Source organism: Scomber scombrus, chromosome 5, assembly GCF_963691925.1.
Source record: "Scomber scombrus chromosome 5, fScoSco1.1, whole genome shotgun sequence".
Taxonomy (NCBI): domain Eukaryota; kingdom Metazoa; phylum Chordata; class Actinopteri; order Scombriformes; family Scombridae; genus Scomber; species Scomber scombrus.
In genome coordinates this window covers 17,263,940-17,282,452 of record NC_084974.1, presented here as the reverse complement: position 1 = coordinate 17,282,452, position 18,513 = coordinate 17,263,940, and the positions used below count along the sequence as shown (strand labels likewise).

The window sequence follows — 18,513 nt, the reverse complement described above, 5'->3', positions numbered from 1 at the left end:
CCGAATTCATTAAGATTAAGGCATCATAACTAAAATAAATGTACTATCTCTTAATATCTTGGATGAAACATCTTGCCCATTTTTGAATTTATATAGAGAAAAGTAAATATGAGACAACAGGTGAATACAAAAAGTTGCATGTGCCATTTAACAAATGATTTAATGCAAGTGTTTCTTCTTTGAAGCCCATTGGATAAGTGCATAAATGTGATATGTTGCCATGCTGGTGTCTCTCAGTCCCACCAGGAAGCCCAATCATCGAGAGCCATGAGGATATGGTCAGAGAGGGGAACGAGACGGAGCTCACCTGCACAGCCATGGGCAGCAAGCCAGCTGCCTCCATCAGATGGATGAAAGGGGAGGAAGAACTGACAGGTCAGTAGAATAACAGCCTCCCCCAGTTTGCTTCACACTCTCCAGGCCTGTCTACTTCCCTACAACTCCGGGTCTCTGGAGGCGCTTTCTCTGTGAACAAAATGTAGTTCTCTAAAACATTAATGTGTGATGTACTGATTATGTTGACTGACATGTATAGAAAGTATGGAGGATAATCATGCCTGGCATGTATAGCTGGAGGAAGGATGTGCATTATTTCGTTCTTTCTTTTTTTTATACTTGTGCAAAATCCCTTGTCCATAAGCCTGGGCTGCTTGCGCAGCAACAACATGTAATGGTCAAACTCTGCATTCACTGCTGTGAGAGCTGCGATCCAGCCTCATGTTATGCTTCTCATAAATCGTACAAACCATTTGCCTCAAAGGCTCTTCCATACTGTCATTTTCATTTCAGATTTTAGGTTGCTTACTGTAAATATTTACTTTGAACATTTACACCTTGACTGCTGGTGAAATTCTGTTGTTAAAGTGGAAAACCCTTAATCTATTCTATTCATGTGAAACCATCTATACATGGTAAAAATGGTTATGAACTCATATCTACACATTTCATTCTTCATTTCAGCGCCTTTAATCTTTTGTAGGCTTCTGCAGAGAGGGTCATATAATCTGGGGTGGTGAAAAATCATTATTGCCTCTCAGTTTTTATTAAGGACCATCAGTTATTCATTATGTACCTATTGTACAGCAGCAAGGGGGGGGGATATTCATTTTTAGTCATATTGTATTTACACAGAGTGGATATCTCTGGGCTTGTTGTCAAATTATATATGTACTAGAATGGAGAGGATTCATTTGGCTTGTTGAGAGATGAAATATTTAGAAGAGCGAATCTGAAGCTAAATGCCATCTGTGCCTCCAGTGTTCCCTACAGGAGTCGAAGTCAATTTCTGTTTATGAGTTGTTGAGTCCTGTGTGTGTTGAGAGACAACAGGATGGTTAGATCAGCGAAATGCCATTGAGATGCTGAGCAGGGCTAATCCATAGTGGCAGTGGATACATAAAGAGAGCCACAGAGTCACGTCCTCCTGTACCCCAGGAAACACAAATCACGGCTCATTATGGAAGTACAATTCATTAGCTCTTGCGCGTATAGAGATTAAAAGGCTCACATCATACAAGTTTTATGGAATCTCTGTGATCATGTTTGTCTTACGTCTGTGTGCAGGAAAGACAGCCATTATGGAAAGAAAGAAATCTGCTGGCTAATTTAAACACACTTCCAAATTGACGGAATTGGTTTTGAAACCATTTATCATGCTGGCAGGTACAGCACTGATGGGCTCTGGCCTGAGAGACTCAACACACAAGGTGGCGAAATGCTTGTTAGCATAAATGACAGCTGCAAGATTATTTAAATATAGTGGAGCCTGGCTCATCTGAAACTGTTTCTCAGCCAGCTTGCATATGTGTTTGTATGGGGTCATATGAAAGTGCACACAGAAGATTCCTTCAGAAATGGGAAGAGTTAGTAGACTTTATACGTTTGTTTTTTAAATTTAATTAGAAATATTTAGTTTTGATTTAGCTGGAAAACATGTTAAAATACACTTTAAAAGTGCACTCAACTATTAAAGCTGCAATTTGAAATTCAGCTTTGAAATATTTTGGATGATGGCAATTTTCTTGAAAGATCACTTTGGGAATCAGATACAAGTTCTTTTTTCAAGAGATTTTCTGGCATAGACGCCTTTATTTGACAGTAGAGAGATAGGAAATTATGGGAGAGAGAGGGGGGTGTGACATGCAGAAAGGTCCGCCGGCCGGGACTTGAACCAGGGTCCACTGCGTATATGGCATGCGCTCTTAACCACTCTACCTGCGCGCCCAGATAAAAGTTTTGTTCACTTATTTCTCTTGTAATTTTATATGTTGAATATAGTATGTATGCATATTGTAAGAGCTTTAACTTGGAGTTATATACTTGACCTTTGAAATACATATACACTATGTGATCAGATATTCTAAATTCAAGGCTGTTTCCAGAGCTTTTAACCATAGCCCATGGCCTTCTTTAACAAATGGAACTCAGAATGTTTTATAAGAGCTGCTTTTGTTACAAATATATCAATCAATCTTTTAAAAGTAATATTAAAGTTTGATGATTTGATGATAATTTTACATTATTGTTTCTTAATTGATTAATTAGCATCTATATATATTATCTGAATTGCAGCCTACTTCACTAATGCTTATGCCACTGCTATAGCAATATTCTTTTGAGGCACATGATCACAGCCTGATAAGCCCTCAAGTGTGTTGGCAGGCAGAAGACTCGGGTGAGGAGCTGACTGAGGACAGTGTCACCCTGAGAAGAGGTTATGCTTGATTGCACTGGGATTGATCAGTGGTTGATGCTCACAAGAGCGTTTGATTTGACATCTCTGCTGCAACACTCAAATCTCCTCTGCAGTCAGATTTGAGTCCCCTCCACGACCTGATCAGCAGTTGTTTTCCTCATCTAATTGACAAGCGTTGGTTGGCCTGTACAGTGATAATGACTCTGTACGAGTCTGATCTTCAAAACTTGAGTCAGAAGTCTCAGAAGTTTCTAAACACTTTTTCATATTAAAATTATTTGTAAGAAGAATCATCACCAAAAATAATTGATACCAGATGTCAGATTTACAGATCTTTTTTTGTCATGCCAGTTCTAAGACCAGAGGAAGCTATGCTATTTTCCTGACCTTGAAATGTGTTTTGCCTCTCTGTTTGGTATTTTGCATTGACAAGGGACTTTCATGCAGACAAATAGGCTCTTTGATATTACACTGAAAATAGACCAAAGATCAGTCCTGTTGTTTTTCATCACCAGTGATGGCGTCATTACAAATTTTTTAGAGATATTTTTTAATCTTTTATTTATTTTTTATACATTTTATTGTAGCCAACAACAACAGACAGTAGTTGTAGATTATCATTATGCATGACTGGACTTTTGATAACTCACATGTAAATTAGAACCACAAAAACATGTAATTTGCCTTTGGCTTCGGGCAATTATTCAAACCAAAATTTATCGAATTTCAGTGAACTCATGTTAATATGATCATACAGTCTCACGCTATCACTCTACAAATTTTGGTCTTTCAAATGTATGATTATGGGCGAACTGTCATTAAAGTTCCTGTTTGACAAATATATTTGCTATCATGTAATATCTGTTTGATTATGTATTTGATTATTTTATGTGTGATTTTCTCTACTTGTATATGCTGTGATGCATATTAATATTGAGATAATGATTTCAACCATACTGCCTACCCCTGCTTTGTTGGCTCTACGCTACTTTGACGTTACCAAGGCAACAATATTATTTTTCTGTTTTGAAAAGGCAGAACTGTTTGAGTCGTTTAAGTAAAGCATCACTCTGATTCATCATCATTCTTCAAACAGTGTGAGACAATTATTACGACTGGTTGAGAAGACAATGACTAATCACCACACCCTCCAATTTATATTGCACATCATCTAATTATAAGCCAGGTGTGCTATGAAATGTCCTCGTTGACCTTAAAAAGGTGTTATAGTGCTGCAGTTTGGCCTTTAGAATAGAGACTAATTTCTGTTTTTATTTGATGATGGAGAAGGTGTTACCGCCACTCACAGCTCTCTAGTTTAACTTAATTTTTGGTGCTGATTTGCTGTACTAACCATCAATACTTGCAGTGATTTTTAGAGTGAAATCAAATCACTTAAATGCTACACTACAGTTAATAGCTTTCAGGGAACAAACAAATCCATAACTGCAAACTTGCTCATCTTTGGTTTCACATAATTTGAACATTAATAAATAAACTGTTGTTTACCATCTGATTAATTCTGTAACAAGATGATCACTTTTTCAGACTGAAAGGCAGCTTTTTATTTGGTATCATCACACTATCATACTTTTAATCGGTGCTGTTATGTACAGTGCTTACTCTTTTTTAACGGTCTGTGTGCTTTTCAAACAGCCTGTTCTTTCACCACAGTTGATCAAATTTAATACCCTCAAGCGCATTGACCACTTACCAATCCCATCCCACTACTTTAAATTTTATGTAGGCAGGTCTTGGGTGGGTGGGTGTGTGTTACTTGGGGTTAATATCCATCAAGAGGCCACATATGTGTGTATTGGTGATCATCAACTGTGGAACAACAGTGTTTTGCCCTCCCTGAGTCCAGCCGGGCTCCCCTGTGACTAGGCTGAAATGGAAGTGTGCTGCAGGTCAGAGTGGGGCTGTAATTATTTCCTCACTTCATTAAGTGAGAGTAAACCATCACACTCAGCACTGCTGCTAATGCGATGCCCCTGTGGCATTGTAATGCTCTCTAAATGAATGCCCCTCTGACAGCCTAGGGCCTAGTGGGCAGCAGATTACTGCAGGGTTAGCCCCAACAATGCTCAGCCCTCAAGATGCAGAGGCATTCATAATCAGGCTGATATGACCCAGCCGCTCCTTGCTGCTCTTGTCAGAATAGAAGGCCTTAGGCCTGTCTGAATCCTCTAAAGTCTCGTTCAGGCGCCACATCACTGAATAATAAATTAAATGTAAATGCCATTTGAAAGCACTCAACTTTGACAGGTAATGTGCTCTTAATAGCTATGACTATTTGCTCATTATGGTCAGTGCTGGTTGTGCTGCTGCAGGATTTGACATTTGTTTTTCAGCTGTTAACTTTTCCATCTGATGTTTGTGGTGTTTTGGGGTTTTTTTCTGTAGGTGAGACAACAGTTGAGGAGACGTATGACAGGATGTTTACTGTCACCAGCCGAGTAAGATTTTCTGTCACCAAAGAGGATGATGGAGTACCAGTGGACTGCATCATTGACCACCCAGCTGCAAAGGACCTCCTAGCTCAAAGACATTTAGAAGTGCTGTGTGAGTGACCTAAAACTGTTCTTTTTCAAGCCTAGAAGTAGAGCCAAGACCTGCACTGAAAATGTAAAAGTAAATTTCAAGTATTATATGCCTACTGCAAACACTTCTGACAATTAAACAGTACTACCCACGAAAAGTTAAGGACAGCTAATCGGATGATAGACCCCTAGGCTGTCAACTTTGGAAACCTATGGAACCTTACTGAAAATCCATGGGGCAGAACAGATACTCCACTGCTCACATTTCATATTGCCTACAAATGGCTGCATCTTTAGTGACTGACTAGTGGATCGTCTGCTGCAAAAAATTACACTAATGAGAGCTGTAACTACAACATTAGTAGACTTGTTGGCCTGCCATTGACAACAATGAACAAAAAGCATGTAAAACATGCGCCATAGAGCTAAGGGAAACCAGAGTCGTGTGCTAATTCACCTGAGGTTTATGGCTATGAGTGACCCTTACAAGTAATGATTTAATTCACTGTAATGTAAAAATATTGATTATATTGATTTATTTGGCTAAATATATATTGCCCTGATGATTACAGTGCGTTTAAGGTTGCTGTGGCAATTGGGGGTGCTTTTGGAACAGTCCAGATTAATAGACAGGATTTTTTCCGTCAGCTGCCTGGTTATTTATTTGTGGGGCTACTATAATTGCTGGGAGGCCTATAGCTCAGTCTGGTCCAGGTGTTTATCCTCTGACCACCATATCATAGATGCACTACATGTTTTGTTTTGATATTTATCTATAGATCATGAAACCTGGCATTCAAATCTTACAGCCTAGAGGTGTCTTGTCCCATGAGATACAGTCACCACAAGCGGATAAAAACATTTTTTTGCTCAGGTGTCAAATGATGTTTAGGCATTCTATAAATTGTGGTTTGATTGAAGAGGTAATACAAGCTGCTATGCACTGTTAAACATCAAAGAAAGGTTAAGGTACCCCTTTGTAGTCTGTCTAGAATATTCATTTTTTTTTCCAGGTAGACAACTGTTTTGTCTGACCTTTCAAGGAAAAAGAGAAAGCTTGACTGGAACCGCTTGACATTTTGGTAATCTTTGGCTAGCACTGATAAGGGGAAAAATCTTTTTGCTGTAAGGTACTGTAGACTGGGTGTCGACAGAGCACATAGGATAATCATTTTATCCTCCTCCATGTTTCACTCTTGGCTGTGTTGCTTTCATTTACAAGTCTGTTTCTACCAGCGCTTGGCTGTTAAGTGCAATAATAATTTTAGTTTTAGTTGTAGGTAGGCTATGAGGAAAAAGGTGTTCTTGTTGTAACATATGACGCTGAAATATTGTCAGTATCCATCTTTTTTTATTTCCAGATAAACCAGAAGTGAAGATCGTGGTGGCATATCCTGAAGGATTACCAAGAGAGGGTGACAATCTAGATTTGACATGTATCGCAGAAGGAAAACCACAGTGAGTACACACATAGGTGACAGCACTTCTAAACCTCAAATCACAATACAAATTTCTGTTCAGTTTCAGATTTTCTGTTTATGTACGTCATTGTCTATGTACATGTTCTGCCAGTCAGATCACCCCCTTAACCTTTAACATTTCATTGTACCATTTAAATGTTACCAGTTGTTAGCATGCTATATAAAGTACATCATTAGACAGGGCCTACCAATGGCCCTCCTCAGACAATCTCAGCTTTGACCTTTATTTCAGATTTCTAGCATGGATAGACAGCTCCTGAGTGATGTGTGTGGTATTTATGCTCTACAGTCCCCATCAGATCAACTGGCTGAGAGTAGACGAGGATGTGCCGCCTCACGCTGTGGTCACCGGCTCTGATCTCTACATCGAGAACCTCAACAAGTCTTACAACGGCACCTATCGCTGTGTGGCTTCCAATGCTGTGGGAGAAGCCTACGATGACTACATCCTCTATGTATATGGTATGCATTACGCCTCATTGCACTTGATGCTCAAATGCCTCCATCACTCTTTTACACCAGGAGACAGTCTGTATTGCTAATACAGAAAGGTTTATAGACTTAACTGCCTACAGTAGCTTTGGCAGTCGGGGGATTGTATTGGAGTGATAAGGATTTACAGCATTCGTGCAACAAACAGAATCACATTTCAAACATATATGGATGTAAGCCATTATTGAGAGTAACAGGGAGCTTAAAATCACAGAAGATAGCTGCATTTTACAAATCCACAGAGCTCCAAATTTATGTTTAAGATTTGAGCTGCCACTGTACTATTAATGCATGATGAATTTGAACCGTACCTACTAGAAAGTAATGTATAAAGTTGCTGTTGACTTTGGACTAGCCTGTGAGAAACCCATGAAAGTGGGATTTTATAGATTTATATTGTTGAGTTTGTGCTGCAGAAAAATGGAGCCTGTAGGATAAAAACAGACTGTCTTAGCGAGTATGGTCAAATAGCTGACCCAGGAGAAGCCTATGGTCACATTCTCCCATTGATTCACAGTCCATACTGCTGACAAATTTGAGAATGTGTGGATAAAAACAGCCTATATCGGCAAGTACAGTCAAATTGTAGACCTGGAGGAAGCCTATGTTCATATTATCCCATTCACTCAAAGTCCATACTACTGAAAAATCTAAGAATGTGTTTTGGTGCGACCTTTAGCCAGTTCCAGCAGACTCTGGTGTTATCAGGCCTTTTCCATTACTACTGTTCCAGACTGTGAAACAGTTTACCCATCAATTGTCAAATCTTCCCAATCTATTCCCACTATACTGTGTCTTAAATCCCATCCTTTCACAACAGCATTTGGGTCTCCTTAATTATTATTATGACTTCCTGATTGTTTTCATTTAATCTGTCAAATTTCTCTGTAAAGCACTTTGGTCAACATTTGTTTTAATAATAAACTGACCTAGGGTCAGAGGTCAGCATTGACCTTTGCTCCACTTTGATTGCAATGATTTGCACAGCCAGTCACTAGAAACACTGATGCAGTGAGTGGACAAGTCATTATTTTTGCGATATACCATCAGTTGTTTACAGCACCAGACTACAAACCACAGCATCACTGTCATACACTGTTTACAGTGTGTGATCACTGCTGAATATTAATTTATTGCCCACAATGGAGCCAAGACATCACATCCTTTTTCGGGGCTGAATATGCTGCAATATCAGCGTAATATCAACTCTGTAGAGGTTTATACACATTCAATATGTTCCTAATAGCAAGTCCCACTCCACTCAGTTCAGTTTTTCTTTTTGTTCCTTCATTTGGTTGTTTAAGCTTCAATGTGTAGATTAATGTGTGCTGACTTTGACACAAAATCACCCATGGAGTTCTTAGTAAGGTAGGAGACATGTTGTGTCCAGCAGTTAAACTTTGCCATGAACAATATTTGCATTATCATACATGTATCATTCAATGAATGGAGGAAGAGGAGATATAATGTTAAGGATTGTTAATCAGGTAACTGAACATTTATTCAGAAAAAAACATTTCAGACATAATTTATTGTTCTAAACAGGGAATTTGTATGTCTTAAAATATGTTCAGTTGGGATCTTTAACCAAAAAAAACACCATTTGTCAATTGACTGTAAACACTTTGTCTCATAGCTGAAATTTGACTTCATATTTCCACAGTGAAGATGGACTTTGGTTCTGTTGACTGATATTGAAGTGGGTGGAATTTCAATGTGTTCTGCAGACGAACAGTAAAGGGCAATAGAGGGACCATCTCTCCCTGGACTAGACTTTAAATGTCGCAGACAGTTTGTTCCCCTTGTTTTGAACCTCTCCTCACTGAAGCTTCTTCTTTTTTTTACCAAAACATCAAGTCAAGACAAGTCAAAGCATTTATTGTCATCTGCACAGTTAAAACAAGTTTCCCTGTGCAATGACATTCTTCCTTTTCCTTCCACTCTTTTTTATTTTTTAAACACAAGGTATAGAAAACAAAAAGTATAAAAATAAAATAAAAATAAATATGATATCAAGAGGAGAGAGGACGGGGTGAGGTGGGGGGCAGGGCAAAGTGAAGCTTATTTTATGGGGAGGTGGGTTAGGGTGGAGGCAGGGGCAATGGATTGGATCTGTTGATCAGTTTGATGGCCTGAGAATAAAAGCTGTCCCTCAGCCTAGAGGTCCTGCATTTCACACTTGTGTACCTCCTGCCAGAGAGCATAAGTGTGAAACCTCTGTTGGGGATGAATGGAGTCTTTGATGATGCTGCAAGCATCATCTTTGGACACTCCAGTGGTAGATGTCCCGCAGAGATGGTAGGAGCACCCTGATGATCTGCTCAGCAGTCTTTACCACTCTCTGCAGGCATTTGTGGTCAAAGGCACTGCGGTTCCAATACCACACAGGGATGCAGCTGGTGAAGATGCTCTCTATGTTGCTACTGAAGAAGCTGAAGAATCCTCTGTGACATGCTGAATTCCCTCAGTCTCCTTAGAAAGGAAAGCTGCTGTTTTTGCTTTCTTGACCAGCTGGGTGGAGGTCCACTGATGTGGACACCCATGAATTTAAAGCTGCTGACCCTCTACACCTCCGACTCACGGATTGTCAGGGGTTGATGAGGTCTTCTCTCTTTCCTCATGCCCACTATCATCTCCTTGGTCTTATCTTTTTTGGTCTCCTGTATGCCGTTTCATTACCCCCAGTGATCAGACCAATGACTGTGGTGTCGTCAGCAAATTTCAGGATAGTGTTGTCCTTGTATGAGTCACTGCAGTCCTGGCTGTGTAGGGTAAAGCATGGGGCTGAGTATGCATCCTTGTGGGGTGCCAGTGTTCATCATCACACAGTTTGAGGTTAGATTTCCAACTCTGCCAGTGAGGAAATCCAACAGCTAGTCACAGATTGTGGGGTTAAGGCCAAGATGTTTTTTTACAAGTTTGTGGGGGAGGACTGAGCTGTAATCGATAAAAAGCATTCTGATGTAAGCATCTTTTGTTTTCCAGGTGAAAGAGGGCTACTGTATGTGCAGAGCTACAGAGATAGTGGATTTGTTGGGGTGGTATGCACACTGCAGAGGGTCCAGAGACTCAGGTGTATTACTCTGGATGTGGGCCAGAACCACTCTCACAAAGCACTTCATTAAGTTTGGAGTGCAACTGGCCTGTAGTCATGCAGACAAGTGACTGGGCTTCTTTTCGGGACTGGGATGATGGTGGAGATTTTTAGAACATGATTGTCAGAGATGGCATACTGATTTTCAACTCATCAAAATCCAAAACAATCAATTTCATTACATTAAACCAAACATATAAAATAACTAAATGTACAAATAAAAACAAATTGACTGATACATAAAATAAGGGAGGCTACTGCTACTGAATTCATTCAGCTACAATCACATATAATCTCTAAAAGTTTAAACTTTTTTTGCAAACATCTCAACTGTTTAAAGGTGCACCAGGCATCTTTGCACTTGAATCCCCAAGGGGGGAACAGCAGGAGACAACTGTTTGAAGTTTTGCAAGAAGGACTTCATCTTTTATAAATCATGTAACGTGGCATCAGCGATGTATACACATCCTTGGACCTTAATTTCCTATTTTTGGTGGCTGGCGGGGGTGATGAGGATGAGGGGGAAAATAAATTTGCAGCAGGTGCAGCCATTGTTGGTGAGTTTAGCTTTCTCTCCTTGGAGCTCTTGCTCCCTGCTGCTTAGAAGAGCGTTTTGTATTTCGCTCCCAATTTTCAATTTGTTTCTACCTGTGTGTAAAGAACATTGTCTGGCAGTGACCATACCAAACACCAGGAATGAGGGTGACTCTACTCTATAGACTCTCAAGTAGTATGTACAAAATATTATTTTCCGCATCTCTAGTCTGTTATGCAAACATTAGACTGAATGAGTTTTCTTTTGTTTTACTTGGAAAGCTTAAACTAGTGTCTTGTTTCATTGTAAGGCTTATATTCATTAGTTTTAACTTAGTGAAAATGTACCCCAAAAATATATTTAATGTATGGCCCATGTCCATACTTATGGTTGTTTGAGGAATGAGTCATTGCAAAAGAAACGTTGTAATTGTCCTGGTTATCTTTCAAACATGGCCACACTGAAAAAAGGACACCTGTCTCTATTTTTTTTATGAAAACTATATAACAAACCCAAACTCTGGTGGGTTATGCAATAGTACAAAAGCATACCATTATATCTGATTCATCACACATTGATGCAGATTGTGAGATTTAGGTGCTGAAAACAACACTCATGCTTAAACCCAATATGTGAGCAGCAGGACCAAACGAGAGGAGTTGGGGTGCAGAGTGTATTATGTTAAAAGCAAAGCTTTTGTTGAAAATGGGCTCATTGTGGATTTTGTGAGAGAGACGATTGCAGGTTTCAGACTGGTGATATTGTTTCGATCATTACTCAGTCGGCTTGTTTAGGTCATGTTGACAGCCATGAACTGTGTGTCAAAGACCAGCAGTGTAACATTTCTTTTTTGTGTGTTTGTTTATTTGTTTGTTTGTTTGTCGGGCAGATGAGCAAATGCTTATGACAGTTGTTGAAAATGTGCATTTGTGAAAATAAATGCACTTGTAATGGTTTTGACGTCAGTGCAATCTCAACAATTGTAGGGGAGGCAGTGAATAGGTTTTTAATGGAAAGGCATAGCTTTGGGAAGAACCTGTCAAAAAGCAGTGTTTTTAAATGAGTGTTGTGGATGCAGGTTTTTGACTATGTAAGAGAACAGTAACCTGAGACTAAATTTCCACACCTGGAAACTTTCAGAACTTGTGAATTAACAGCCTCCTGAAAACTTTATTGCTGTTGATGATGTATTGAATTTGAAGGAAGAATTTACTGTGTGTGGTTTAAGGAATGTCTTATAAAGCGAGCTTCAAACACTGTATAGGATCTCACTAATCCAAATCTCTGAGGTTCAAAGCATTCATAGAAGCACTGGTCTTCTAGTTTTTCATCGTTGAAATATTTTTGGTTACATATAAAAGTAAATCCCATCAAGCAGTTAATGGAACATACTGATTTTCATATTATCATATGTCTTATGTTCAGAAATTCTGTTGGTCCTGGAGGTTCTGGTGGTCAGAGAAATAATGTGTTTGTTTCACCAGCCGACATGTGTGACTTTGTCACTGTGACATAGGTTTCCTGTGACTCCCATAACTCTGCCGCCCCATGGTTATTCATCATTGTGCTCTGCTAGGCAGATGATGACATCTGCTTGTTCCCAATGGACCCATAATGATCACTCCCAAACAAAAGGACAGCATATGCCAGCAAATAGCTCACTCAAGGCAGACTTATTCAAGCTATCATGACTAAATTCCAAAGTGTTGTGTAAAGATTCCTTTGCAACTGAGGAATCTCATGTGTCATATTTTATGAACAAGGTGTAAAATGCTTAAATTTATTACATTCTTGAAGACAGATCTTTAAAATAATAATATAAAACTGCAATTGCAAAGACATTTTCACTGAATTGCCTGCAGGTATTATAAAGGTCATGAATGATGTGTGTCTGCTGCTGTTAAATTCATGTATCATTCGCTCCATGCTGCACCCATACTGTAACAGTTGCATGAATTAAGGAAAAGCAAATTGGAAGCTGATGTTCTCTGCTCCAGAATAAAACAATTCTCTTTACCTACAGTATCCACGTCATCAATGTTGTTGCCTTTGGCCATGACATCTTCAATTAGTAACTTCCTATCCACATATTTTGCCAATTTCCATTAACACTGCATCTTGTGTGTGCGAGTGTTGAATGTGCTATGACTTCAGCTCATAATAATGAGACGCAGGAGATTGGTAAAATGTGCTCATAACCGCATATAATTATGTCTGCGACTCCCACTCCTCTTTTCTGGAGGATTTAATGCCAGACCAAATCATGTTGTGGTCCATATGAGGGTTTGTTGTCCCAGACTAATCATGCTTGCTACAGTGGCTTAATTAGTGTTTCTGCACATAGATTACTCATAGCATGATAACCTTGTGCTGTTTCTGTGTAGTATCCACCAACCCTCCACTCCCCTGCCAAACACTAACTTAAGTGTCATATTTTTCTGCAAAATTAGCATCTTTCTTCTCTTATTTGTCATTTTTGTCACTGTTTGTTTTGTAATGTATGAGTTCTTTCTCCCTTAAAGCCATCATATACCTGTCAAAAGACGCCTTTTATTTAACCAACTGCATGCAACAAATAGCTTTATTTTAATGAGTTGTTTTGTTCTTGATAATATTCTCTTGCACGCATTATTGATATAAAGCCAAGCGGAATCGTCCATCAATTCTCTTTCATCCTGCTGCCACCCTCTACCAATGCTAGTCCTCCTGGCTCTTCCTATTTCAAAGAGAGTAATGACCTTTCACTGTGCGACAGCTCGGACAGGTGTGAGGCCGATGTAAATCCACGTCAAATCAAGTTCTATTGTGTTGCGTTTATTGTATGTGGCTGGTCGAAAGAGGCTTGTCATGCTGTTCTCCGCGAGGGTGTGTCGGCAGCAGACTGTAAAATGTGCCCCCTGGCTGGTGTCTGGTCAGGGAGAGAGCTGGTCAGAGAGAGGCCTTTCTCTCTCAGAGGTGACCTGGTGCTATAACTCACACATACTGCCTGTTGACAGGAGAACAATGCTGCCTTTACCACCATGGTTTAGCCCGCAGTTGACTCTTTGACCTATAAATCTTCTATGGACAAAAAGTCAAAGATTCACAAGCTACTGGAAATTTGAGGTTTTTCAGGGTTTTGACATAACACGAGCAGACAGGTCTTCCTGTTTATTATGAAAGGCTGTTGTGCTGTTGTTGTTGACTATTTCTGCCAGTTTTAAGAAAACCTTTATTAATCATCATGTAAAGGATTTTTTAAGCAAGAGAAAATAGACAAACGAAAAGCTAAATGTCTACCCTGCTGTTGTGTTGGCAAGCAGGTTTAAGCAGGCATAGATAAACAATTTCTCCTACATTGGTTCACTTTATGGTTAAATTTTCTCATATCAAATTCCTCACCGATACAAATGCTCCCTGAAAATATGGCCTCTCCAAAATACACTCATATTTCAGCCCTCATAATGCTGAGCCCAGAGTCATCCAGCCTGGAAATTGCCCATGGAGAATTCTTGTTCGGCTGGATATTATATGTGCCACATCCTATCCTGGCCTTGTGAAGACCCTTTTCCCTGAATGGCCAATTTCCCTCTTCCAGACACCTACATTTCAGCTATCAGACTGCCTTCGGTCACAGGGAAAGAAATCTAGCCCACCCCCCTCTTCAAATACTGTCAGAGGAGAATCTCTTCCTGATACCCTGATACCCCCCTACCACTATCAACACCACCTCCGCCATACACTCCATCCCCAGTGGCAACATTATTCTGTCCTTGATGTTTTATCATTAGTTTGGGAGTGTGTGGTCCCCCACTGCTGTCTTTTGATGGAGTGCAGACAGTAAAGGCATGGATACAGCCAGCCAATTTCCCCTGCTGCGGCTCTCCCACAGCAAGGGGTCGTGCTATCTTTCCCCTGCACCAGAGCCAGTCATATATTCCCCTGATGAGGAAGCTTTCAGCCCTCCTTAGTACCATTGCATACCTGAATTGCCCTCCATTTTGTCTTTCTGATTATTTTGTTTTGGGGGTTAGTGACAGGCCTAATCAGTACAGTGTGGGGCGGGGGATGCTGCTCGGGGCTCTGCTGTGCTGCAGCGGGAGACCACCAGAGTGGTTTAATTTGCAGTTTGACTTAATTATTGAGAGACTCTCTGGAAAATAGCAATTGCAATACTTCTCCATGATTGCCAGTCATTATTATTCATAGTTAATTACAAAATGTATGAAAAAGAAATACAATAGCGTACCATAATGAAATATAATAAAAGTCCATGCAGTACAGTGAAATATCAGCATCATTTTCCTTGGATTTTTAGCCACACTAGCAGCATAGCTATGGATTGCAGTGATGGTCTGTCAGTCTGTCGGTCAACCATTTTTGTTCTGACTGACATATCTCAACAACTACTGGATGGATTATAATGAAATGTTGTACTGACATTCATGGTTCCCAGATGATGTATGCTGAATACTTTGGTGTTTCCCTGATGCAGCGGTTGACATTTTAGTTTTTTAGTGAAATGTCTCAAATATTAGTCTACTGGATGGATTGTCATGAAATTTTGTGCAGTCTTTTGTGGTTCCCAGAGGATGGATCATCATACCTTTGGTTATCTCAAATGTATGGGTATCAACCTAATTAATTGGCACACTTTCTTTCCCCAGAAATGTATGTTTCCCAGATAATCTATCGTAAATACTTAAGTGGTACCCTGTTCTGTCACTTTTTGTGGTTAAGATTGAACTGTCTTTACTTTTGGATGGATTGCCATGAAATTTAGTCTAGACATTCATAGATAGATAGATATATAGATAGATAGATAGATAGATTGATAGATAGATAGATAGATAGATAGATAGATAGATAGATAGATAGATAGATAGATAGATAGATAGATAGATAGATAGATAGATAGATAGATAGATAGATAGATAGATAGATAGATAGATAGATAGATAGATAGATAGATAGATAGATAGATAGATAGATAGATAGATAGATAGATAGATAGATAGATAGATAGATAGACAGATAGAACTTTATTCATCCCCGAAGGGAAATTCAACTGTCTAGGAGCTCATCAGAACATAAAAACATAACAAACAACAACACTTCCACTCAGACAACAATAGCAAGATGAAATTAATTTAAAATAAATTAAGTGCAAAAAAAGAGGATGAAGAATTTTTCAGCATGCTGATGTTAGCTTTTAGCTGGAAGCACCACTGTGCCCAAGTACAGGGTCACAGAGCTGCTGGCACAGTTTCTTAGTCTCTCACCACAGTAGCTAAAACATGTGCATGTTATGATTTTTATAGTATAGCTTCTCATCTTCAATGACTTTTGTCTTTCTTTACTCTTGCCTTTCTTTATTTCTTATTCATGTTCTTTATTTTTTTTTACTCTTTTCATCTAGATGCTCCCACTACTCTCCCCACACCCACCACCAATCCAGTCAACACGCAAGGTACTGTATGCCCCCACTACTGTCCCTCTCAGCAATCATGTGTGTATGTGTGTGTCTGTGTGTGTGTGTGAGCTTGCATGCACGTTCGATCAGGTGATCAGGGAGAGAAAGAGTGGAGCCTTGTACCTAAGGCTAGGAGAAACTGTGGATGGCCAGTTTTAATCAGATAGCGCTGCTGATAGGTGACATTGAGGACAGGCAGCACAGGGTTGTCAGAGACACCTGTCATAGCCCTTTCCTGTCACATGTTTGATCTAAGAAAATGTAGAGACTCTGCTTTGCTGTGCTGCTATCTTATCAGCATCTACAGCGATATCTCAACTGGCCCATCCATCATACTATAATGCTGTTTACATTTCCCCTACAAATGCCAATCACACTTCGACTTTGCAATAGCCCAAAAATATCAATAACTATTTTCTCAAAGACATATGAAATGAATAAAAGGCAGTTCATTTGCCAACCTTCTGATCACACAATTTTAAACTTTTGATTTAGCTCCAAACGTACCTTATTGTAAACCATTTAAAAAATCACTATTATTTCAAAAGCACCGCTAAGGCTAGACAGATGGAGAGGCAACCTTGGGAGTTGACATTTGGATATGCCAGAATGTGACATTTTAATACAAAAACTTCCCTTAAAGAATAGATCAGTTTATCAGTAGCTTCTTTGTAGATACAGCAATTTTGGCCTTTTGTCAGTTCATACAGACCTAAAAATGATGTGTGTCAATATAAAAATAATAGGTTTGCAATTCAATGTGAGAAGGCATCAAAAGCTCCAATATTGTAATTATGGCAACTTCTATTTATTCTTTCAGTTGATTAATCATTTGGGCTATTAAATATAATATTTGTTTTTTATGTGTTCATTTATTACAATGTGAGTAGTCACATAAAGGATTGCCGTCTACTTGTGTGTCTCTAGAGTTTTTTAATATTCACAGTGAGAATGCACTTCACCACACATTACTTTTGTTTGAAATTTCTACCTGCTTTTTTCTTTTTAAAGCCATACTATGCAGGATTTATTGATTGCTGCTTGTAAACGCAACATTCAAAGCTGGTTCCTCCTCGCCCATCTCAGTGACACCAGTGCAAGCTGCGCAAAAGAGAAAGCAGTGGTGGTTGAGCAAGCTAGAGAGTGAATAAAGGCAGCGAGCAGCAGTAGCACGAACAAACCCATGAATCAGATAAATAAAACATTATTTTCTGATTGTTTCACAGCGGTTATTCTCTAAAGCATAAATAAACACACCCACCCCTCGCACAACCCTGCGGGAAGAAGCTGCATTGCCGGATTTTGTGTGAATGCAGCCGAGGCGCACGCCTATCATGTCTGCTGTAGCCTCTCTGCTCTGCACGTGTGTGTGTGTGTGTGTGTGTGTGTGTGTGTGTGTGTGTGTGTGTGTAGCTTATCCCTGCCCTCGGTCAAACAGACACAACCAGCAGAGGAGCAGCACTCTGCAAATAGAGGAGAGAGACAGAGAAGCAGGGGAAATACTGAAGCACATAAAAATACACAAAAATCACCTGGTTGCTACACTACAATTCCTGACCTTACACCTTGCGCGCCTTTATTGGCTAGGGGCTTCGCACCCATTGCCTAAAGGCTGACAGCCAGAAATGTCCCCAACACAGCAAATAAGAAAATAAGACAATGCAAGCAAAGGGCAGGGTCAGGGTCAGGGTAGATACATATAATGCCACACACTTGTGAGACAACTAGTCATGATGAGATAAGTGCTGATTGAGAGGGATTCTTTTAGTAAGAGTCTATACATCTAATTTTTTTTAAGGAAATTCCTGCACAGTATGCCTTTAAATCTTAGCAGTATGACAATTATTATGCTGCTTGGATACAGCGTCATTTCACTTTTCTGACTCATGGTAGAGTCAAAAAGGAAGTTGCAGAACTGTGCATTGCTCTGCATTTCTCCATAAACTTTTCTCATCGGAGTAACACTGATGCAGTCGTCTCCATTTTTTCCCAGTGTAACATTCCAGTAATTTCCAAAAGACAGGCTTGAAAGAGGATTTACCGTGATTTATGCAGTACATGCTGGGAGGATGTAATTGAGCTTTCTTGCAGTTCACTACTCTTCTAAATACCCTGTCACAGGGGCAATGCTAAGCTGGCTTGCGGTAGATTGCTTTAGCACTACCTTAATCAGCATAACAGCGCAGTATAGTGTTTTCCACTCACCAAAAAGGATGTATAC

General features: G+C 39.6%; 1 protein-coding gene across 3 annotated transcripts in view; it reads left to right on the top strand.

Annotated features, from left to right (window-relative positions):
• The window catches only part of cadm1b (cell adhesion molecule 1b), a 144,423-nt gene that overhangs the window by 113,934 nt on the left and 11,976 nt on the right, over nt 1-18,513 (top strand). For all 3 annotated transcript variants that reach the window (XM_062418713.1, XM_062418714.1, XM_062418712.1), the window contains exons 5-9: nt 238-375; nt 5,102-5,260; nt 6,600-6,696; nt 7,009-7,181; nt 16,239-16,289. In XM_062418713.1, the coding sequence (XP_062274697.1) occupies nt 238-375; nt 5,102-5,260; nt 6,600-6,696; nt 7,009-7,181; nt 16,239-16,289 (618 nt within the window). The remainder of the gene's footprint in view (nt 1-237; nt 376-5,101; nt 5,261-6,599; nt 6,697-7,008; nt 7,182-16,238; nt 16,290-18,513) is intronic.